The sequence below is a fragment of the Cibotium barometz genome, chromosome 44, assembly GCF_041138505.1.
Source record: "Cibotium barometz isolate CiBa-2024 chromosome 44, ASM4113850v1, whole genome shotgun sequence".
Lineage (NCBI taxonomy): Eukaryota > Viridiplantae > Streptophyta > Polypodiopsida > Cyatheales > Cibotiaceae > Cibotium > Cibotium barometz.
This window is the reverse complement of record NC_141089.1, coordinates 19,505,894-19,531,135: the sequence shown is the minus strand read 5'-3', so window position 1 is coordinate 19,531,135 and position 25,242 is coordinate 19,505,894. Positions and strand designations below refer to the sequence as shown.

The window sequence follows — 25,242 nt, the reverse complement described above, 5'->3', positions numbered from 1 at the left end:
AAGACTAAAGGGATAAAGAAATGTTAAGGGATCAATGATGAAGATCAATTTGTGACAACTTGACTTAAAGAAAATGAGTAGGGAGGCATTGATTTTGAGGCTTATGCATAATAGTTCTTATTAAATCTAGTGTCTTGATGGCTCAACATTTATTGGTTTAATTCTCCTTATTCTTTTTAATATTTTGGTGATGATAAGATAACATCTACAACTTGAGATATCTTGGCATTGATAGGTAGGCAATGATTGAGTGGCTCAAAGTTTGCTTGCACTTGGAGCATGACAAATACCTTAATGTGGGGCCTTGTTTTCTTTTTGCATAGCCTTGAAGTTGTATTTCTTGGAGGGGGAAACATTGTAGAGATCAAACAACCTTGCATGTCGAGCTCATAAGAGCTTGGTGATCTAGTGAGATAAATCAAGCTTGAATGCCTAGACGATTCCATGTTGAATACCATTACTTAAGGATAAATGACGTGCACATGCATGAAAACTAGGTGCATAAAGTTTAAAAACCTAAATTTGTGCATGATAAAAACCATTCCCAAGGCTTTACGTTTAATTCTAATGTAAGCCTTATAGGATGGTTGATTTGCGTGCTACATTGTGTAGTCCAAATTTTAATTAGGCTGTGTTAGGAATGTGTAAGCCTTATAGGATGGTTGATTTGCGTGCTACATTGTGTAGTCCAAATTTTAATTAGGCTGTGTTAGGAATGCTTTGATGAAACATAATGTATCAACCTCAAGATAGAACATGTTGGGATTGCACATTAGAGAATCAGCATGCCCATTAAAAGTATCGAATTAGGACACGCATAGGTGTTCTGACCTTAGCGAAAGTTTGGATGAATATCTCACATGAGCTCAATCAAAGGACATTGGTTGGTGAGTTTATCCATCTAGACATTGTTGTTTTAACTTCTATTGTCCCAAGTTCTTGAAGGGCAAGCATAGACTTATTTGGAATAAGGGCCATGTGAGATTAATGTTCAAGTATCCAGGTACTTACACTTGGGAGTGTCTTCATTTTTGAGTAAGAGGAGAAACTAATCAAGAAAGGTGAAGTCCCATGCAAGAGGTGCTGGGTTCAAAACCTGCTAGCTGTTGACGGTGGCAGTAAAAGCACACACGCACACGAGCACAAAAGACCGCCCCAAAAAAAAAGAAAGTTGACAAGAAATTAAGCAAAAATTTCGCGGATATTTTTATATGTTGAAAAGCTCACAAGCAAGCTTGATTTTTGCAGGCAGTGTTCACCTGTGTTAGAACCATTTTCAATATTTTTAAATGCAAGTATATAGAAAAATTCTATTTTTGAGGGCCCTCAAAAATTAAGTGAGGAGAGGGCACAAGCCTTGGGATCAAATGGGTGGGTGCGTCTTTATTTTTATGAAGACAAAAGGTCAGTGGGAGCCTAGTCATGATGGATCATGGGTAGGTAACAAGCTTAGGGCCACCATCCAATGTGGAGAACCGTTAAACATGACGGCGACATCGCGGCGGCGTCACAGCACACCGTGTCGTACATATGTTTTCGACCCTCGAGGTTTGCTTGTAACCCTTCTGCAGATCTACATTGGCCAGGCAAAAGAAGAGGAAAAGATCAGCTTCCGTGTTTTGCAGAGAAAGGTTCTTCCTGTCTTTCCCCTTTGGAATTCTGAGTTTCGCCAGCACATTATGTTGATCAAGAGCACATAATAGGCCTCCATTGAGCTCAAAATTAGGATTTTAAGTAATGGGTTTCTGGCTAGCAGCAGAGGTCATTGCATGGTGATCTGTTGCACTCATAATGGATTGAGAAATTAGGGTTTCAAGCTAGCGTTTGGAATAAGGGTTTTCACCCAAAGAACTAGTCGGCGAGATTTCTTCAAAATTAGGGTTTCCAAGATAGGGTTTGCAGCAAGGGTTACTTGTTGGGCGCTGTTTCCTTCACGCGACAGCATTGGCTAAGTCATTGGCCAACATCTCTCCGGTGCTTTTAATCTAAAGTTATGCTGTGTATAGTTTTGCCTCTGGATGAGCTCTACTTCTGGGCAACCATACCCTGCATTTGATTCTGAGCCTCTCAGCTTACACTTTTAGATAAAATTATCTTAAGGTGATGGAGGATTTACATGTTGATCAGCCTGTAATCCCCCCCTATGAGGAGAGCATTTGCCCGCCCCCGCTGCCACATGCCACCACGCATGAATCTTTGAATGATGACACTGGGTGTGCTTCATCTGCCAATCGGGGGGTGGAGATTCTTGCACCAAATGCCGCCCATGAACCATTGAATGGTGATCCTGCATGTGGTTCATCTGCCAAGAAGGTCCAGCACTTGATCATTGATGGGAAAAGCAGTAATTGGCATCAAAGCCCCATCTTTGCTCTACAGGATAGAGAGAGAAAGTCACTGGATAGCCTCCCCATACTCGATTTCGACCTCCTTTGTGCAACCATAGCCATGCAAAGGGAGCCCTTATCGCTTGACATCCAAAGAGATGCATGTGAAGTCGGAGTACAGCGAATGTGGGAAGGTGGAGTACTGGACTGCTTTGATAACAAAGAGATTGCATTTCAGACTTTCTGGTTCGTGATCGTTCTTGCTTTCATTTTTTGTGCACAGTTGGTTTATGATGCTAGTAGAATGCAGTATAACAACAAACTTTGCAAGGTTTAAACCCTAATTTGCATTTTATGGCATCATTGCAGCTGCCCAAGCATCACCTATGGAAAAAATCTCAACAGAGCTGGTTTTGGGAGCTGCATAAGCAAGGTCAATCGTCTCTTTCTCTCTCTTTCTCTCTCTCTCTCTCTCTCTCTCTCGGCTCAACCAGCTGCTGGAAACACAGGTTGAAGAGATAGAGAAGACCCCACCCACGGCAGAGGTGGTGGCCACCCCCCGTTAACCGCCAGAATGACTTGTCTTCACAAGGGTCCAAGTTATCGAGTCCATACTCTAGGAATCAATTGAATTGTCCATTATCCACAAGGTAGCCAAGCAAGTTGACCTTGAGCTCAAGGAAAAGCAACAACAAGAAAAGCTAGCTTTTAATGCCCAACATCGAGACCTTCCGAATCAGTGGTATCTCAAGCAAGATACCTTCATGGAGACATTCACTGAAGTGGGCCAACACCACATCAGTGATCAAATGGAAGGTAAAATCAATCTCTTCGATCCATCAATGCGAAAGCAATAACCATGCAGTGATTCATCTTCAAGAACAAAGAAGAGAGGATTGCAGTCCTTAGGCAACCTCTTGGCACCCTTGGCTTCACCCCTTGGATGATCTTTATCCTTGGAGTTGCTCCATAAAAGCCTTCCTTGGCAGCCCCAACTGGCTACTGACTCCCATGAAATCCTCCCCTTGGTTTTGCTTGACACAAACTAGCTTTTGGGGGTTTTGACACATGCTGAGTTACTCTTCTTGGACATGTGCACTTCTTCTGGGACACCAACAGCACTTAGCATAGCTGAGCCTGATGCTCTGATACCACTGTAACATGCGGAAGCTTACAGACAGGATTATACTTTGATAAGGAATATTCAGCACCTTAGTTCTTGATGATTGCACAATGTAGTAGAGATAAGAGTGTGTGTGTGAGAGAGAAAAGAAGAGTAAACCCAATTGGGTCCCAAATACCCTTTGAAGGCACCCCTAGCAAGAACAGGTGTATTTGCTTTATTGAATGATGTAAAAGACTGACTTCTTGGAGACCTTACTTGGCTGGAAATCCACAGCTTGAAGATGTGTCACGTGCAGCCTGCACTTGGATGCCACGTAGATATATCTGTACAGAAGGTGCAGGGACGTGGTGTGGAAAATTGGTCCCATGTGAGCCTTGTCCGGGACGAGTCAGCCAGGGTTCCACTCCAGCCGTCCGAGGTTAGGTGTGCATTGTCCTGCACATGAAAGCAGTGCTGGTCCGCGCTGTGAGTCTCCCTCTGGAAGTTGTTTTGTATGTTTGGTCTGTGACCAGATGTCAGACGACTGTAGGATTTGTAGGTAGGAATGGGGCCAGCCCATAGGGCTGTGACCAGATGCCAGACGACTTTGTAGAAGTAGAACCTTTGGACCAAAGTGCACCAGGTAGCCCAGCTAGGGCATCAGGCATGAGTGTTAAAGAGATGTTCCAATAGATGATGCGAGCAATTGCAGACCAGAGTACCAAGTTGGAAGAGCAGAAGGCATAGATATTGGCTCTGGAAGAGCGCACCCGTTCTCCAGCTTCGCGTTTTCCGTCTCCTCCTCCCTCTCCTTCCATATCCCAGATTCCAGATCCTCTACACAGGGACCCTCTTGAAGGGCGGAGTTCGATGCTTGAGTTGGAGATGCGTGCATTGGAGATCTGACAACGTGAAGACGAAGCCATGCGACGTGTGGAACATGAACGATACCTTGCGGCTTTCGACGCAAGACTGACACCGGGGCTTCCTCGAATCATTTTCTCGAGAAAATAAATTTCAGTAAGTATAATGGTAAACTCGACTCTATAACTCTTTATTCATGGTTGCATCAATTTGAAGCTTACTTTGATGCAGTTAGAAAGAACGATACTGATAGAGTGATCTTAGCCAGTTGGTACTTGGAAGGTGAGGCCATTCCTCGGTGGACACCAGATTAGGTATGGTAGCTTATGTTTGGGATGAGTTTATCCGCGACCTTAAGCAGCGGTTTCAACCGCCCCATTACCTTGAGCGACTTGAAGACGAGTTTAGGGGAGCTGAAACTCGCGGCGTGTGCCCGGGGGACTAGGGCCTTTGACACACTTGTTGATACCATCAATGCATATTAAAACATTTAAACATGGCCACAGCCTTATCATCACTTTGCATAAAACATAAAGCTGGACAAAACATCCACAAATGCTGAAAATGGAGCTTGCACGTGTGACACCGCATAGAGGCCGGAATGGGCCGACCCCCCTCCTTGGAGTATTTTATTACCCAAGGAGAATAATATCATGTACAAGCTTTGAGGGCCTTACTCTCCCCACGGGAGATGCCGGATTATCCCTATACAAATGCCATAACACAGCCCAACACAAGGCTACCAAGCCGGAACATAGGCTGTAGAAATGCCGAGCCAACAATATAATCCATATACCTCCGTGTGGGTACTGATTCTTCCCCAAAAACCACGGGTCTTCATGCAATAGAGCTGGTACAGCAAGTACAACTCTCCATTCAGTCGGTACAGCAGGTACAATGGCTGGTACAGTAGGTACAGTGGCTGGTATAGCTGGTACGGTGGTTGGTACAGCAGGTACAACAAGTATAAATGCTGGTGCAGCAAGTAAAATGGCTAGTACAGCAGGTACAATGGTTGGTACAGTCGGTACGGTGGTTGGTACATCAGGTACAACAAGTACAAATGCTCATACAGTAGGTACAATGACTAGTATAGCAGGTGCAGTGGTTGGTACAGTCGGTACGGTGGCTGGTACAGCAAGTACAAATGTTGGTGCAACAAGTACAATGGCTAGAAATCATAATAAATGATTAAATACCCTTGCCTTCAGTATTTCTTCGCGATGGGAGCCTCCAAAACAGTCCCCAACAGCCGGTATTCTTCATGGGCAGCCTTCAAGAGAGAGAGAAAGAGAGTAGCCATCATTAGGGCAGCCTTCAATGGTGGTAGAGGCTAGTGTGCAGCAAGAGAGCCTCCATTAATGAAGAGAGAGGGCTCCAATTTATAGATTTGGGCCTCCCATGAGCTAAAATGGCAAGAGAAGGCTACAATGACAAGTGGAGAGCCACATAATAGTTGAAGTGACAAGTGTGAGGCCACTTGTCTCACTTTGATCCACTTTCTAACCACCTCCTTGCCACATGTCCCAATCTAAGAGATGGGTCCTTCCATAAACTGGTAGACATTCTGTCATAGGCACTTTGCCAACTCTTGGTATCTGCTCAATTCCAGATGTAATGACGCGAACAGAATTTCCATCGGAGTCGGGCCAAAAATAGCAACTCTCCTAAATTTTAGGAGTGTGGTCCTTTGTATTCTAGGATAATCCCCCATTCCCAAAGCTTGTACTTTCCAAATATTTAAACATTCTGGAGTCCACCAGACCCCTTTCAAACTGGGAAATGTCCAGGCTGGTGACATCCTCCCCAGCTTCTTAAAAGTTGTCTGCAACTTTAAGCTTCAATCCATATATTCAAGATATAATCATGTCACATCGATTGGGCGAGATGAGACGGTCTCAAAAATCCAATATAACTGAAGAATCCATGTCCCAAAGAAATGGGCGAGACTTAATAAGTCTCCATAATACCAATATCAAAATCATGTCCCAAGATAAATGGGCGAGACAAAAACAGTCCCATAAGTCCAGATATCATAATCATGTCCCAAGTAAATGGGCAAGACAAAACAGTCCCATAAGTCCAGATATCATAATCCATGTCCCAAGTAAATGGGTGAGACAAAATAAGTCTCCTGCTAACAAGACATCGGTCCACATGACCCTTGGCATAGACATAAGTCCCGTCATGTCCACTTTACCACTTGCACTCCGTGTTGGTACTCTGACCACACACCTTGGATGAGAGGTGGGTTCAAGTAACAAGATAAAACAATCACTCGCAGGCATAGATAACCTGGTGTTCCATAAGCATTTCTGCTACACATAGTTTATAGGCATTTAGGCCACCAATAGTTTGTAGGCATTTCGGCCACCAACTCACACTACCCTCTCAAGTGCCCATGTTCCCTTCCATCTACTCTCTATTGTTCCACCCACACATGGTAGAAACAATCTTCAAGAGAGCACGTAGGACAAGAGAACACTACACAGGGTATGTTGTGCTTGTCACTAATGGCCACAGCCTTAACACATATCCATCATCAGCAACCTCGTGTATACATACATCTCCAGGGTCACGTGCTAAGTCTGCCACTATACGCACGACCAAATGACGAATCCCAAGGCATCCACACTCCCGGGATCCAAGAAAAAATGAGCCAACTCCCAGAGCCGGCCTATCACATCTGTCACCTCCAGATTGCTCACATGATGAGAAAACTCAACTGCCTGAGTCTTCAAAGTGCTAAGAGCGAGCTCTAGAGTCCACTCCCGGTCGCAAGGGCCACATAGAGGGAACGAGAAGGCCACCGCTGAATCAAGTGCCTCCTCCCCGCGGGCCGGAGGTATCACTACATGAACTCGGATGGGTGCTGGCTCATGGGGGCCCTCTGCTCCAAAAAGCCGAGTGAAGGCGTAATCAAAAGCCTCCGATCGCTGTCTAACACCGAGGCGACTCAGCCGACTGCGGATAGATGATATCCGTGAAGCCCGAATCGGCATGGTAGGTCTCCTCTGTGGTGCTCGAGTGAGGTCGGTGCTCAGCGCCCTCCGGACTGCGGGCGAACGCCAGGGGACTGCCAGGGTCTCCCGAGAAGGCGAGGCGGGTGGGGGAGGAGGGGGGGGGGTGAGTGGGGTGGAGAGGGAGCCGCTGCCGAAACCGGAGCGGGGACGGGAGGCGGCGAAGGTGGAAGCGAGGCGGTGGGAGGGGACGAGGGTGGGGGGGGGGGTGAAGGAGGGGGTGCTGGCATCTCCTGGTCCTCAGTCTCGTCGCCGCAGGGGTCTCCTCCTGGAGGGGAGCAAAGTTGTTCCTCACGGGAACCCAGTGAGGCTGAGATTGTGGCTGCTGCTGCAGCGGTCTCTGGGCGTGCTGCTGTGGCTGTCTCCCTCGGCGGCGCCCCTGTCCAGGCTGCCACTCCGAGGTCTCTGTGGCTTGAGCAGGTGTCCCGGAGGCAGCCTGCCATGCCGCATTTGTGGGCGGGCCATCAGGGGCCTGTTGCTGTGGTGGGGGTCGAGGTCTCCTGCGAGGGCAGGCCTTGGCCAGATGACCGACCTACCTGCAAATGAAGCACTGGTTCGGGAGCCCCGAGAACTCCACTCTCTGATCAATCCATCCCCCCCCTATCCTAGGTAGCTGAATGACCTTAGGAAGGGAGGAGATGTCAGACACCAAAACTCTGACGGAGGGTAGCCCAGCTGCTCTGGCCACCACTGAAGCTGCTGTGGGGCCAGTCTCTAGTACCGAGCCCACCAATGCTCCTAGCCGAGAGAGGAGCGGAAGATACTCCCGACGGAGTCCAGGGAAGCAAACTGTAACATGAAAAAGGCGCTCTCCCTGCTCAGCCGCCGCTGCTGGGTCAAAGCCATGCTGCCAAGGTCTGAAGAAAGCCCGAGCACCCCTGATGTCAAGGGGACTCATGGCAAGGACCTTGGCCACGCTCTGGGCGGTCTCGAACTCGATCTGATAATGTCCACGGCACAGTAGCTGTACGTCCAGGATCTTGCCCACATCTGTAAGAAGGCGGGCCTGGAGAAGATCCCGGATCTCCCCTCTGCTGGGGCGAGTGCCGACTATACGGCAGATGGTGGAATGAGCCTGAAGGCGTTCCACCTCTGCGGTGAGGCTCGCTTCCTCTTCCGGCGAAAGAGAAAGCCATGATGGGGGTGTCCTCAGGGGCGGACGAGGGGGCTGCGGATGAGTCCCTCTGAGGCGAGGCGGGAGGAGTCTCCATCAGAGTCTGAAGCTAAGGCGTAGGTGAGGCGAAAGCGAAAATCCTGCAAGAAACGAGCTGCACACAGAGAGGCGGAAGACGAAGGCCGGAGAAAAAGGGGAAAAAAAAAAACCCCCCTGGGGGCGGAAGTCAGCAAGAAAGGGGAGGGGGGGGTGAAGTGGCGAAGGAGAAGCCCGGCGGGGGGGGGGGCAGCTACGCGAAAGAGGGACGGGGAGGAGAAATGCTGGCGGAGGGGGGGGTCGGGGCGCTGCAGAGGTGAGGTGGGCGCGAAGAGGGGGGGGGCGAGAAGGCGAGAAGGCGAGGAGGGGGGCGCAGCAGCGACGAGGGAGGGGGGCGCAGCAACGTAAGCAGGCGGAGGGGGCAAAAAGGAGGGGCGGCGGGCAGGGCGGCGTGGGAGGGGGGCGCAGAAGCGACAGCAGGCGGGGGGGCAAGAGAAGGCGTGAGAGGACAAGGCGGGGGGCGCAGGTGTGCAGGACGCGCAAGCAGGGATGGGCGGGAGCTTCAACAAGCGCATAGCACGTTTTTAACGACTTGCCAACAGAAGTTCAAGAAACAAGTACAAATGCTTGTACAGTAGGTACAATGACTAGTACAGCAGGTGCAGTGGTTGGTACAGCCGGTACGGTGGCTGGTACAACAAGTACAAATGCTGGTGCAACAAGTACAATGGCTAGAAATCATAATAAATGATTAAATACCCTTGCCTTCAGTATTTCTTCGCGATGGGAGCCTCCAAAACCTCCAAAACAGTCCCCAACAGCCGGTATTCTTCATGGGCAGCCTTCAAGAGAGAGAGAAAGAGAGTAGCCATCATTAGGGCAGCCTTCAATGGTGGTAGAGGCTAGTGTGCAGCAAGAGAGCCTCCATTAATGAAGAGAGGGGGCTCCAATTTATAGATTTGGGCCTCCCATGAGCTAAAATGGCAAGAGAAGGCTACAATCACAAGTGGAGAGCCACACAATAGCTGAAGTGACAAGTGTGAGGCCACTTGTCTCACTTTGATCCACTTTCTAACAAGTGTCAGGCCACTTGTCTCCTTGCCACATGTCCCAATCTAAGAGATGGGTCCTTCCATAAACTTTATCTCTAAAAATATCCCAACTGGTAGACATTCTGTCATAGGCACTTTGCCAACTCTTGGTATCTGCTCAATTCCAGATGTAATGACGCGAACAAAATTTCCATTGGAGTCGGGCCAAAAATAGCAACTCTCCTAAATTTTAGGAGTGTGGTCCTTTGTATTCTAGGATAATCCCCCATTCCCAAAGCTTGTACTTTCCAAATATTTAAACATTCTGGAGTCCACCAGACCCCTTTCAGACTGGGAAATGTCCAGGCTGGTGACAGGAGCGCGTCAGAACGTGCAACCAGTTCTTTAGTTTGCCAATAGAATTTCGAACTTATGTTTGCAGTTAGGCTTATCTGATACGGACAAGAAAGGGCAATTCCTGTATGGCTTGGACACGCAAATCTAGTGGGAGGTGCGTATGTTTAGGCCAGCCACCTTCGAAGACGCACTCTCGCTTGCGCAGAGTGCTGAAATGAAGCACAATGGTGGCAAGTCCAAGACTTCCCAGCCGGCTATTCCTAGGGTTACCACCTTAGAGGGAAAAGGCCAGAACTAGACGGGGTCTTCCCCAGGACAGAGCACGGGAGCCTCTGGCTCCAAGAACTCGACCAATGCGCCCAAGCTTACTCCAGACCAGAAAGCGGATGTAGGTAACACAGGTGGCAAATTGAGTGCTGAGGAGATTGCTCCGTACAACAAGGAGGGTAGGTGTTTCTTTTGTCATACAAAAGGTAACACTTCTCGGAGTGTCCTAAGAAGACTACCGCTCCAAAGACCGCCGCCTCAACCTCCACAACTTCCGTGGTGAGCCCAGCTCGCACATAGACCCCAGTGGTTGTCCCTAGTTCTTCGAATCCCAATGCTTCAGTTGGAGCAATCATTAGTCGGGAGCTCGAAGATAAGTAGAAGGGCGCCCATGACCAAGAGTATGAGCGCAACGAATTGCTCAAGACCTTTGGTTACATAGGTGGCCAGAGAGACGTCGTCTTGTTTGACAGCGGCAGCACGAAGGACGTGGTCATGGAACAGGCCGCTTGCCGTGTCCGTTTCATCTTGACTTCGGAGAACAAGTAAGTTTGAGGATTTTAGCACAGGCATGACAACGAGCGTTAAGTATGAAGCTCTAGGTGCTAAATTAGTTATTCAGGGCATAGAGTTTGTGCGTGACTTTATGGTTGCCCCTCTTGTAGGAGTAGACATAATATTAGGCATTCAGTGGTTTCACAAATTCGTTCATGATGTCAAGTGTGACAAGCACACTTTCCAGATTAGTCGGAATGTGTCAAACGCCCCAGTGACCATTAAGTGTGAGCTAGGAATTCCGAACTTTCCGCTCATAAGCCACTTGCAAGTTAAACGAGCAATCAGGAAAGACGCACATTGTGCGATGATATACATCTAGACTGTCCAGACGGTGGCCAGTGCTTCCGAGAAGTATTTGGCTCTCCATGAAAAGTTCCAGAAGCTTTTTCTTTGGGATAATCTCCCTCCCTAGCTCCCCTCGTCTAGACTGGAGGACCACAAGATCAATCTCCTCCCAGGCTTGGAACTCCCGAGCAAGTTTCCATATCGCCTTTCAAGGGCAATGGAATCAGAATTGGACCTCCAACTCTAAGAATTGTATCCGCCCCAACGTGTTGCCATTTGCAGCACCGATTTTGTTTGTCAAGAAAAAAGATGGGTCTTCTCGTTTGTGTGTCGATTATCGTGCACTCAATAAGCTGACTATCTGATGGGGAGAAAACAGAATTAGGAGTTAGGTCATGTGTGGGAGACATACACAGAGAAGAACAAGGGAGAGAGAGAGAGAGAGAGTTGTGGGGATAAGTCAACTCATGAGGCATGAGTGTGTGACTCCCCTATCACACATGTATATTGCACTAGTACACATAGTGCACTTAGTACATTAAAAGTACTAAGTGTACTATGTACTATAACTTATGGGCTTGTACACACTATAAGGGTGGGCATTATGCCTTTACCCCAACAACCTCCCACTTAAAGGCAAAGTGCCCTTAAGTAAAGGAAAAGAAAAATCAGCATGTACATGATAATATACAAGGCCATATCAAGGCTGAAACTGGCCTCATCCAATGCCCATCAAGTGTCTGCAATGAGCAAACCGCTCCGGAGGCAAACTCTTCGTCAACAGATCAGCCGGGTTGTCATCCGTGTGAATCTTAACAAGCTGAATTTGCTTGTTCTCTATCACCTCTCTGATGAAGTGATACTTCACATCCACATGCTTCGTCTTTGCATGAAAGACAGGGTTCTTTGCCAACTGGATGGCACTCTGACTGTCACAATGCAACAATGGAACATCCCCTGTATATCCCAAATCAACCACTAACCGAGATAGCCATAATGCCTCCTTGCAAGCCTCTGTGGCTGCAATATACTCGGCCTCTGTAGTAGATAAGGTAGTGCACTTCTGCATCCTGGATATCCATGACACAGCACCTCCTGTGAATGTAAACACATAACCGGTAGTAGACTTCCGGTTATCTGGATGACCGGCATAATCCGAATCCGTGTAACCATGCACTAATGCATCCTGTTTGCCAAAGCAAATGCACAAATCCTGTGTGCCCTTCAGGTATCTCATGACACCTTTCACTGCTTCCCAATGCTTCTTGCCAGGGTTGGCCATGTATCTAGAAACCACTCCCACTGCAAATGCAATGTCCGGCCTAGTAGCAACCATGGCATACATGAGACTGCCACAAGCTGAAGCATACGGAATCTTGGCCATATCAGCCCTGTCTCTATCTGACTGTGGGCTGTCCATAGCACTGAGTTTCACATATGGAGGCAAAGGAGTACTAGCTTTCTTCCCCCCGTCCATATTGAACCTCTGCAAGACTTTGCCAATGTATTCCTTCTGAGACAAATACAACACATGCTGATTTCTGTCCCGAAGTATCCGCATACCCAAGATGTGATTTGCATCACCCAAATCCTTCATATCAAAGGTTTGATGCAGCCTCTACTTCAAGGCATCCATCTCTTTACGAGATTTCCCGGCAATCAACATATCATCAACATACAAGATGAGGATCAATAGACTGCCATCCAAAGCTTTCTTGGTGTACAAGCAGTGATCTATGTCACTTCTCCTGAATTTCTGAGATTTCATGAATGTATCAAATTTATGATACCATTCTCTTGGTGCCTGTTTGAGCCCATAAAGACTCTTTTTCAGCTTGCATACAAGCTTCTCCTTTCCACTCACTGCATAACCCTCTGGCTGCTGCATATATATCTCCTCATGGAGATCACCGTGAAGAAAAGCAGTCTTCACATCCATCTGAATCAAGTCCAAATCATCATGCGCAACCAAAGCTAACACAGCTCTAAGTGTGGTCATTTTGACCACTGGAGAGAAGATCTCATCAAAGTCCACACCATATTCCTGCTTGAAGCCCTTAGCCACTAACCTGGCTTTGTATCTTGGCTTTGCATCTGATGCAACTTTGAGCCTGTAAACCCACTTGCATGGCAAAACCTTCTTGCCTGCAGGCAAATGCACCAACTTCCAAGTTCCATTTTTATGCAGAGAATCCATCTCTGACTTCATGGCACGCTCCCATAGAGCCTTGTCTGCCCTCTGTAAAGCCTCTTTATAACATGAGGGCTCCCCACAGTCAGTGAGCATCAAGTAGTCAACCCCTGGAACAAACCTGTCAGGGGCTCTGGAGGGTCTAGTGGACCTCCGTACCCAATGACCATCATTTGCAGGTTGCTGTCCAGCCTGCATATCACCCATTGGTGGCTCCTGTTCCATGCCATAAGGCTGAAATATCATGCCCGGTATATCCTCTAACTGTGGTATATCCATAGGGATATCTTCTGCCATCTCTGGCTGTCCATTTGGACCATTTTCAGCACCATTTAAGGGCTGGTTTTCCTGCTGTAATGGCTGATTTACAGCCCTTTGTTGTTGTCCATGATGTCCATCATCATCAAAGATGACTCTGCCAGGCTCCTGTTGCCTTGCAGGCTCCTTATACATGCATGTTTCATCAAAAATGACATCATTGCTGCGTATGATCTTTCTATTCATGGGATCCCAAAGTCTATACCCCATTTCACCTCTGTCACCATATCCGAGGAATATGCATTTGTGAGACTTAGGATCAAGTTTGGTGCGCATTTCCCTGCGTATGTGCACGTACGCAACGCAACCAAACACTCTCAAGTGCTTGTATGACGGAGGCTTCCCTGTCCATACTTCTTCTGGCACTTTCCCACCAAGCCTCGTGTTAGGTGACCTGTTTATAAGGTGAACGGCTGTCATAACAGCTTCAGCCCAAAAACCATGAGGTAATGCAGCATGTGACAACATAGAACGGACCTTCTCCTGTATGGTCCTGTTCATCCTCTCTGCTGTCCTGTTTTGTGGAGGATCATAAGGAGTAGAGAGCTCCCTCTTGATGCCCTTAGCATCACAAAAGTCCTGAAACTGTTTGGACATGTACTCTCCACCATTGTCGGAACGCAAAGCCTTCAGTGTTCTGCCAGTTTGATTCTCAACATGAGCAACAAACTTCTGAAACACTGAGAATGTATCACTCTTCAAACGAAGAGGATAAACCCACACCTTGCGTGTGGCATCATCAATAAAAGACACAAAATATTTTGCTTCTCCCAAAGAAAGCTGAGGCATCTGTATGCACAAGCTCTAACTGAGCATCTTTCTGTCCAAGAGCTTTCTTGTGGGGGCACTGTAGTTGCCTACCATATATACAATGCTCACAAAACTGAAAACTTGAAAACTTTAGAGAAGGCAAGTAACCCAAACGAGACAATTGCTCCATTCCTTTGACACTCATGTGTCCCAACCGGCTATGCCACATAGAAATTTCCGGCAGCTCGGTTGCATTTACATTAGCATGGTGACAAACACCTGCATGCATGAAATAAAGAGTGTCCACCTTAGAGCCTTTGGCAACAACCAGTGAGCCCTTACTAATTTTCCACTTTCCACTACCAAATGTGGTAACATAATCAGCATCATCAAGCTGTCCAGTAGAAAGCAGATTCTTCTTGATCTCAGGCACATGCCTGACATCATGGAGCATAAGCTGTGAGCCATCTGAAAACACAAGCCTCACATCACCTCTGCCAAGAATCTTGCATGCATGGTTATCACCCAAATAAACCACTCCTTCATTGCCAGCAGTATACCTGACAAACAAGTCTCTGCAACCTGTGACATGAAAGGAGGCACCTGAATCAATGATCCATGAGTGCATACCATGACCACCTGTAAGAAGTGAATGGGCATCAAGTGAAGACGTAAAGAGGACCTCATCCTCGCTGCCACCTGCATGTGACACATTGATTTCTTCAATCTTGACTCCACTTTTGCCCTTTGGCTTTACATCTTTGGCTTCATCCTTCTCTTTGTCTTTGCCTTTTCCCTTTTCTTTTTGATCATTTTTCCATTTGTAGCATTGCTTTTTAATGTGTCCTTTCTTGCCACAATAATGGCATTCCAAATCCTTTTTGGAGCGAGACTTGCTCCTTCCCCTTTCTTGGCTTTTTCCCCTTTGCTGGGATCTCCCACGTGCATTCATTGCATTGGACTTTCCAACAGAGTTGTTTTTCCTGTTCATCTCTTCTTGAAGAAGAGCACCCTCAACATCTGCATATGACAGCATAGCATGCGAATTGCTAGTGGTTGTCCTGAATGTGTCCCAACTCTCTGGCAAAGTGCATAACAAAAAGGTGGCTTTGAACTCATCGTCCATTGCCAACTTTTGATTGATGACCTGGCTGACAATACCATTAAACTCATTTAGATGGGCTGTCATAGAAGCCCCTTCCTTCATCTGAAGGCCTATGAGTTTCTTCAACCAATACACTTTGCTTGAGGCACTTTGTTGGGCATACAAGTCCTGCAATCTCTGCCACATTCCCCAAGCTGTCTTCTCTTCACGAATGCTGAAAAGTAATGAGTCTGACACAGACAACATGATAGTAGATCTTGCCAGCTCATCCATATCTTCCCACTCTTCAGCAGTAAGAGAAGCGGGCATTACACCCCTTTCTTTGATAGGCTTGTGCTGCTTTTTCTGGAGCAACACATTGTAGCACTGGGTTTGCCAAATATCATAATTATGCGAGCCTTCAAGCTTCTTGATGTGAAGCAATGAAGAGCTCTCACCTGTGGTTGCCATAGCAAAATGCAACCTGTCAATGCCTGACTCCCTGCAAAATGTGCAAACACTGCACCAAAAGCAAACAAAGTGCTCACAGTTTTTCTCCCAAGCTTTATCTCCCACTGCGGAAGCAAGAATGCAACTTTTCTCCCACTTTATGTGATGAAAACACCAAAATCTGGTTGCTGCAGATTTTGGACAGCACCTCAAATGTGCTCTTTTGCCCTTCCAAAGTACTGTACAACAGTACCAAGTGCTTACAAATGATGTACCAAACCTGTACCGGCAATTTCAGCAGCTGAAATTGAATCTTTTGGTCACTCAAAACAGTGTACAGCCATGCCAAAACATGCACAAAGCTGTGCCAAATCTGTACCAGCAGGTACAGTAGCAATAAATGCTCTCCTGGCTGTCCAAATGAGTGAAAATCAGACTTTTACAGTCCAGTACACTGCATACAACAGTCCCGAACAGAAATTGGGCAAAAGCCCCTTGACTGCAAGCTGATTTCTGAGGATTCAAGGCATAAATGTCTTGCCTGCTGCTTTGCCAAGCTCAACAACTTACAAACTTGAAAAGCCCCTTGGTTTAAGATCAATTTCTGATCATACATGGTACATTGACGCACATGAAGGCATCCAGAGTGTTCACGATGCTTCCCCCTGGCCACATATACATCAAATACATGAAAGCCCCTTGATTTACATGCACATTGAGTGCTTGTAAGGCATCAGCACATTATCCACAGCATCAAATGCGATTGCCTGCATGCAAATCAACCAAATCGGCACAAAAGCCCCTTGATTTGCACTGCAATTTGCTGCAATTTTGCCCAAATGTGCGATTTTTCACATCATACAGCATGTATGAGTGCTTAATTGCACAATTACATCAAAAGCCCCAAATTTCGACATCCAATTTCCTGCAAATTGATCCTGATTTGACCAATTTCCTGCAAATTTATCCTGATTGTGACCAATGTCACCCAATTTTGCCAATTTTGCTCAAAATTGAGCAATTGGGCACCTGTACCTGCTCAATTGTTGATTGTACTTGCTCAATTGCAAATCCCAAAAAAAAAATTGAGGCAAATACCTTGTAATTTCTGATTTTTGTTGCAGGAAAGGAGGGCGTCGATTTTGCTGTTGATGCTGCTGCTCGTCAAGCTTCTGTGCAGGTGGACACAAGGGAGTCTTGCCAAGCCTTGTGCAGAAGGTTGTGGCTTCTTTGACAACCAAGTCAGAGGCTTGTTCTGTTGCATTTGCAGAGGCGCCTCTGATTTGGTAACTGTTCTAGTTTCATCATCTGCCGGTTGTGCAGCACTACGATTCAGCAACGGCACGTGAGCCTGTGCGGAGGAGGATGTATGCTACGCTGCCTTCGTTTCGGCTCCAGTTGTGTGGCGCCGGTGACGAGTTGGATTTCAAGACGGCTGTAGCCCGCGTGAATTCGCAAACGCCTTCGCCCATCCGCCTGCGTGTACCAGCCGACGACTAACGCCCAGTTGCCTTCGCTTACTTCAGTATTAGCGCTGGGCGTCTATTTGTTGGCTACGCGAATTGACGGGCGCCGGGGCCTAGTAGCCTTCGCTTCGCGTGGTTTCGCTAGGTGATGACTACCTCTTCTGATGTGACTGTCATCAGAGGTTGCCACAGCAGCCCCTGCCTTGTCTTGGGCGTCAGTCAACCTGCTTCGGCTCCTGCTGCTGCACTACTGCCGGGATGCCTCCTCTGAACTGCGCTACTACCTGGCTGACTCCTCTGAACTGCGCTAGTGAGTAGCTGCAGCTTGCTTGTCCTCAGCAACACCTGAAGAAAATCCTACTTCTTTCTCCTCGAAGGAACTGAAGGCTCTGATACCAGTTGATGGGGAGAAAACAAAATTAGGGTTAGGTCATGTGTGGGAGACATACACAGAGAAGAACAAGGGAGAGAGAGAGAGAGAGTTGTGGGGATAAGTCAACTCATGAGGCATGAGTGTGTGACTCCCCTATCACACATGTATATTGCACTAGTACACATAGTGCACTTAGTACATTAAAAGTACTAAGTGTACTATGTACTATAACTTATGGGCTTGTACACACTATAAGGGTGGGCATTATGCCTTTACCCCAACACTATCAAGAGTAGATTCCGGATGCCTCGAATAGATTATATTCTAGAGAGGCCGAATGGGGCTAAGGTGTTCTGGAAACTCGATTTAAAGAGTGGGTACCACCAGGTGAGGATTGTGGAGTGGGACATCCCCAAGACAGCCTTCCGTACGGAATGGGCCCACTATGAATTTGTGGTCATGCCCTTTGGCTTGACGAACGTCCTAGTCACATTCAATCGCATGATGATGCGTGTGTTCCGGGAATTGATTGGAAAGTGTGTGTTCATATTTCTGGACAACATAATAGTATTTTCAGCTATGGTTGAGCAGCATGACATTGATGTGGAGAAAGTTCTGAAGTTGCTGGAAAGCAACGAGCTCTACGTCAATGAGAAGAAGTTGGAATTTTATCTGTTCGAGGTTCATTACCTTGGATATATAATTAGTGCAGAAGACATTCGACTTGATCCGGCTAAGGTGGTCGAGATTGTCAATTGGGAAGTACCTCAGACTGCTTATGACATCAAATCCTTTGTGGGTATATACCAGGCATACTCCACTCGCATAGACAAGTTTTCTGATCTCTCAGCGGATCTCACGGATTTGCTAAAGGGTGTCAAGACAAGAAGGCAACGGATTCGAATGACTCCATGAGCGTTGGAGGCATTCAAGAACCTCAAGGTGGCCTTATCAGAAGCGCCTTGTTTAGCACTTGCCTCGTGGGACGAGCAATTTCAGGTGATCACCGATGCGAGTAACATCGCAATTGGAGGTGTATTACAACAGAATGGTCATCCAGTACATAGTAGCGACACGTTTCAAAAACGCGTTTGAAACGTTTTGGAAACGTTTCAAACCTTTCCCAGAAGTTTGAAACGCGTTTCAAACTTTCCCATCTTGGCATGTGAAAAATCAATACCATATATGATATTTATATGCCAGAATATATGGGATCATTGATAGCATTGATAAAATGATAATATGTTGAATATATGCATGCTTGTATGATGTATCAGGATTTAGTAATAAGTATGTACTATCATCTATGCATAATGGGCCCATGGCCCATGGGATAGCAAATGCCAAATATGCCAAGGCAGTCATCCATGTTCAAACTTCAAACTCAAAGTTTCAAACTTCAATCCTAGATAAAAACAATGCAAGAAAGAAATGAGCCATGGTGTATGCTGAATATGTACAAACTACAAAGTTCAAATGCAACGTTTGAAACGGGTCTGCTAAAGTTTGAAACGCGTTTCATAGCAACTATGATCCAGTAGCTTACATGTCTCATAAGTTACTACCCACAGAAAAGAATTACTCAGTCTACGATCGTGAACTCCTCGCAGTTATACAGGTCTTGAAACATTTTCTTTATGGCCGTGACTTTGAGGTTTGCACTGACCATCAGGTATTATGCTGGATTCAGACAATGCCAAGTGCACAATGGAATGACTGACAGCATTGCTGGAGCCGGATATTCCAGCAATTTGGTGGTATGATTGAGTACCTTCCAAGAAAGGCCAATCTAGTGGTTGATGCTTTGAGCAGGAAGGGACAAGTGACTTTGATTTAGACCACTAGACTCGACCTTGTTGGTACAGGACTAGACGACATGAAGCACACGTATGTGAATTTCGAGGAATTCGGTACACAGTGGGAACATGCATTGGATGTCATAGGACCATGCCACTTTTTGATACGCGATGGTTGGCTTTTCTACAAAGGCTGACTGTGTGTCATGAAGTTGTTCAGGGCAGCTCTTCTCCACGACACCCATGACGCCATTATTGGTGGTCATAGGGACATAAATTCGACTTTGGAGAAGTTGGAATGGCAATATTATTGGTCAACGATGAGGCGAGATGTGTTTTCATATGTACAACACTGTGACCTTTGTCAAAAGGTGAAAGCTCCTCGTGGAAAGAAGATAGGGTTGTTACAGCCCTTGCCAATTCCTGAGGGATCTTTCCAAGATATTTCGATGGATTTTGTCACGAATTTGTCTCCCAGTCCGGGTAAGCGCAATACTTAGTGCTTAACTATAGTTGATAGATTTAGCAAATTTGTTATGCTTATTCCATATAGGGCCAATGTGACCGTCGAGGATGTTGCCCAGTTGTTCATTCGGCATTGGTATCCGATTGGCGGGATTCCTAGAACCATAGTGTTAGACCGAGATGCCAAGTTTACCAGTCATTTTTGGAGGGCATTGTTTGATAACTTTGGTACTAAATTGAATTTTTCTAGTGCATTTCACCCATAGATAGACGGCCAGACAGAAATCTACAACTAGTTGGTTTTTTGCACGATGTGTTCCACATCAGTTGGTTAAAACCATATGCAGATCCAATCCCTTCAGAAGTTAAAGACGAGGCGGAACCAGATATCATTGTGATGAAGCTGAAGTCACGGTTCCAAAATAGATCCTTTTGCACGGCTTCAAGCATGGCTCAGGCCGAAGACAAAGACAGTTCCTCACAAAGTTTCACACTGAGGGACCCATGAAGCGGTATGGCTTGACAAAGAGTTTTTGGACGACTATCCGGCGTTATTGACAGATTATTTGGAGGCTATGCAGCTTCCGTCAAGTTAAGCAGAAGGGGATGTCACATGCATCCCGCACTTGGATGCCATTTAGACATATGTGTACAGAAGGTGCAAGACCTGGGGTGGAAAACTGGTCCTATGTGAGCCTAGTTTGGGGCGAGTAAGCCAGGGTTCCACTCCAGTCGTCCGAAGTCTCCCTTTGGAATGATGTCAGTTGCTTTGTATGTTTGGTTTGTGACCAGATGTCAGATGACTGTGTAGAAGTAGGATTTGTAGGTAGGAATGGGGCCAGCCCATAGGGCTTCCCCAAGAACAGTTATATGGGCATGGGGAAGGCTATGGGCCACCTCAAGGGGCCAGGCAGGCCCCAGCCCAAGGAAGGGCTGGGCAGGCTGTTGGCCAGGCTAAGGGGCCTGGCCAGGCAGCCAACAAGGCCTTTGGCCAGCCCAGCCCAGCCAGGCGGCCAGGCCAAAGGGCTGCCCAGCAGCCAGTCGGCCAGTGCCCAGCAGCCTGCCCACAAGTGGCCAGACAGCCCTAGTGTGAACACGCATAAAAAACCAGCATTTAATGCTAAATAAAGAGGTTGTGGAGGGAAATATAGCCAGCCGACTGGATACAGTAGGGGGTATAAATGCCCAAGGCATAAATCGGTTCATTTATCTCATAATTCACAAGGTGCTGCAGCTACTCAAGGGCCAGGACAGCCAAGGGAGAAGCTAATGCAAGGGTGAAGGTTTGAAGGTCAAGGGCAGAGATCTATCTCCGCCAAAATAGGTTCAGTGAGTCTTTTATTTTCAGATTTTGCATCATTGTAATAAAAGCAAATACACCATTCGTGGTGGGGGCCCTACAGAGGGTATTCGGGACCCAATACTGTGTCCTCTTCTCCCTCTCTCTCTCTCTCTCTATTTTTCTGCACCTCTACATTCAGTTTTGTGCATTAATTTCGTCGCGACAAGTGTGTTGATTTTCTGAGCATTGTAGTTACCGATCTTCCCCGAAGCTTCCGCATGTTACAAGATGTCCTTTTCTTGACCTTCAAGTCTACCTTTGCTTTAGTCTCCCCTTGGTTGTCTTGGCCCTTGGAGTCTTTAGCACTTTGTGAATAATGAGATACCCTACAATGACCAATGCTTAGGATTTAGGAAGCTCTAATAGTCTTCTTTCAGCCCCAGCCCTAAATATCGCATAGGAACTCTTGATGCAAGAACAATCAACATAGACAAAGAATAGACAGAGAGGTGGCTGTGTATTGAGTATATTCTTATGGTACAAAAAGGTACATATATTCTCTGGCCTTTGGCCTTCCCAAAAAGGAGATATAAAGCCTAATTCTAGACCTCAAGGGTCCTATCCATGATCAAACTCCAAGTGGGAGTGAGATAATTAACAATGAGCAAATGTTGTGCCTTTTATAGGCTCTTGGAATACCTAATCAACAGTTACATGGACAATAATAAGTATAAATGCTAACGACTTCATCTGCAGGCCCCAATCCACATGGCCAACTGCTGTCTTGGTCAAGTCGGGCTTCTTCTGCAAATATTTGAGCCTGGCTAGTGTCCAGATCTAATGTTTATTTGCTGCCCACCAAGGATTAGCCTTGGATTAGGCATGTCAGTGTTGCATGTGTGGAAGCCTTGCTGTACTGATCCACAGCCCGAAGCCTGTTTAAGAACAAGATGCTGATTTAAACATGATTAAGACAAAGGAGAGAGAAGAAGAGAGATCGGTGTCAGGGTTTTTTGTATTTCATATGGTACAAAAAGGTTACTTCAATGCTTGTACACCTTGGTCAGCCCCAAAGGGGTTGACCTTTGGCCCCTACATTGGATGTCTACTGACGTCTATGCTAAATGAATGAGTGAATGAACTGAATTATGACTTTTGCTTATATATCATGCTGAGGTACAGGTTGGCCTACTGCCTTGCTGTTGGCCAGAATGCTGGACACAATATTCATGAAATTCCTTCCTTTAATGCTGCGCTTACTTCTTTGCATGCCCCACTGCTGTAGGCCACTGCCTAGGCCTTAGCCACCTACTGCCTAGGTGTCTCCTGGCTACCGACTGATGGTTGATGGCTGCTGACAAGCCCCTAGAGCCCCTCTATGCTACTTATGCTAATGGTGATGCTGCTGATGATGTTGATGCTGATGTTGCTACTGCTGATGACACTGATGATGGTCATGATGATAATGCTACTGATGCTCTAAATGCTGACTATATCAGGGATTCCACTGTTCATGCCGAGGATTAGCCATGGCACGGGCGTGCACGTGACAGTCCATGTGCATGCACATGACATATATATGCACACATACATACATGCATTCACACCTACACACATACAGGCATATGTACATACATGCAGACATACAGACATACACGTCACATGCACACGTGTGCATGTGTACGTGTGTTGCATGAATCCTTCTTAGAACTTCAATTTCTGAGAACTTAGCTAGTTACAAGTAAACTTAGAGAATGGGGCATCATGTATTATGGTTTGGGCTCACTTCTATTGCTGCGGTTGGCAGGGTGGGATTCATTTTGTACTGCTTGCCGGTGCTCTCATCAGCTATGTTCTTTTCATGTGTGCTTATGGTCATCGGTTCCTCTATTTCGCTATTGGACTTTTGATTTGTGTAGCAGCATATGCTAGCTACTACCGGATTCAAATTCGGAAGAGGTTCAATATAAAGGTATTCTGCTCTCTTCCTCTGTTCAATGTTGGTTTTTTCAATGTAGTGAAAGCATAGGTTTTGAAGTTCTCGACTTAGTCCTTGCTCAGGTCCCTGAATAACATATGGAATAGTGCTTGTGCTTGTTTTTCTGCAGGGAAGCGATTCTGATGGAGTTATTAGTGCCTTTGATGACAGTCTCAATCATTTTATTTGTGGTTGCTGTACACTCTGCCAGGTATGCTCTCTCTCTCTCTCTCACACACACACACACACACACACACACACACACACACACACACAGACACACACACACACACACACACACATGCACACGCACGCACGCACACAAAACAAACAAGCACGTGCGCATTCACACATTTTACTGCTGGCCTTCATCATGGTTGAGTCTGCCCTTCACTAAGCATAAGTGACAGAAACTCAGAATGCGGATTTACCCATGAAGATTTGTTTACTTAAGTAGACATGACCATGAACCTGCACCCACATGGGTCCGATCCCCGGGGATGCTATAGTTTGTAGTCTATGTTATGCATGATGGAGTTGACAGTTTGAAGCTTGTGAGTAGACGCTCATGGAGTTAAGAATCAAGATTGCACTTCGGTTTTGCTAAGTTTGGGAAATAATCTGAACTTTTCATTGGTATGAATACACATGCATGGAAACACAAGTGCGCGCCCGTGTGTGGGCGTGCTCACACACACACACTGATGCAGGTATGGTTATGGCCTTTTCTGCTCCTGCTGTCGCTCTTATACATGCACACATATCTATGACAGAGAGAGAGAGAGAGACATGCAATCAGGGTTATGGCCTTTTCTGCTCCTGCTATTGCTCTTATAAATCACACACATGCACACATGTTTACAGCCTTTTGTGCTCTTGGTATTGTTTTTATAACTCATGCTTCTCTCTCTCTCTCTCTCTCTCTCTCTCTCTCTCTCTCTCTCCCCCCACACACACACACACAGGCACGTGTGCACTCATTTATTACCTTTCTGCTACTGCTATTGTTCTTATAACACACGCTCGTGCATTGCTATTTAAAAGTTAAGCTGCAGTGAGTTAAATCATCCACACCTCTTTATACTTGTGATTGCAGGAGGCAAGGACCTTGGAGATGAATAATGTGCAGGATGGAAACTGGCACGGCAGAGGTGACACGATATGGGTGGGTAGCTATTCTATGCCATCTGAATTACAGAATGTGGAGCCTGCTGAATTAAAGCAACCTGTTGTCGTTACCATCTCTACTGAGCACAACTCAGAATCAGATGGCCACTCTTGGAATCAACATCAAGAATCCTGTGCTCCCTTGATGGATCAATCACACAACTGATGCCTTGCACAATGACGGGAAGCTTTCGAGGGAAGAAAGTGCTCATAAAATCACAGGGACACTTTTTAGAGGTTTTCCAAGCCCAACATTCTCAGGTGTGATCATTAAAGTGGCTAAAATAATAGACTCGCATCACCTTGGAGAGAGTAGAAATCCTGCAGTCACTGCTGCCTAATGTGCAGTTTACATGCGTAAAGTACAGCACGCAATTGCTTGATGAGGGTGCCTGTTAAGACTTCAAAGTTTCAATGTGAAGTTTGGGAGTGTACTCCTATCATGGTTGTCCAAATATAAGGACCGGGAAAGTTGTGCCATTTGTGAGAATTGCATGACGGGGCTCCACAATAATGACAATGCCCATGTTAATGGTAATGTAACTTTGCAAATTTTATGCAATGTACTTTCACAATGTTTCATTTATAGGGCATATTCTGTACAGTCTAGCATATGCGTGCTTTCTTGTCTTTCAATCCACCTCCAGGTTCACAAACAGCTTGACGTGTACCTCTACAGTCCTAAAGTTATAGTGAAACTTGCCATGTGGGGGTTAGCAAGTAGGAATCCTTTGACATTGGCAGTAAATGGCATAAATTAACTAGCATGTTCCCAATTTTGGCATTGACATCCTGGAGCAGGTGGGATGTGCATCCTGTTGTGCTTTGAGCATTGAGTATTGGAGGAAGATACTGCATGAAGCAATATTAACCTTGAATTTGTTGTGGCTTGCACATGGGTAAATGCTTGAATTCGCATGTGTGTGGTTGGTTGATGCTAGGATGTACTGGCATTTGA

At 46.4% G+C, this 25,242-nt stretch overlaps 1 protein-coding gene across 1 annotated transcript; it reads left to right on the top strand.

Annotated features, from left to right (window-relative positions):
* Positions 1-1,418: 1,418 nt before the first annotated feature.
* LOC147613041 (PLAC8 family protein) lies at positions 1,419-24,891 on the top strand. The gene is made up of 5 exons (XM_086782335.1): positions 1,419-2,573; positions 2,697-2,760; positions 22,947-23,111; positions 23,248-23,328; positions 24,214-24,891. Exons 1-5 carry the CDS (start codon positions 2,104-2,106, stop codon positions 24,448-24,450), a joined length of 1,017 nt encoding a protein of 338 aa, XP_086638461.1. The 5' UTR covers positions 1,419-2,103; the 3' UTR covers positions 24,451-24,891.
* The last annotated feature ends 351 nt before the right edge of the window (positions 24,892-25,242 follow it).

What these genes read in the sequence shown, in the direction of transcription:
- LOC147613041 (XM_086782335.1), top strand. Translation starts at nt 2,104, where the DNA reads ATGGAGGATTTACATGTTGATCAGCCTGTAATCCCCCCCTATGAGGAG. An exon ending in GGAAGAGGTTCAATATAAAG is followed by an intron (nt 23,112 to 23,247) that starts GTATTCTGCTCT and finishes GTTTTTCTGCAG; the next exon opens with GGAAGCGATTCTGATGGAGT. An exon ending in GTTGCTGTACACTCTGCCAG is followed by an intron (nt 23,329 to 24,213) that starts GTATGCTCTCTC and finishes TTGTGATTGCAG; the next exon opens with GAGGCAAGGACCTTGGAGAT.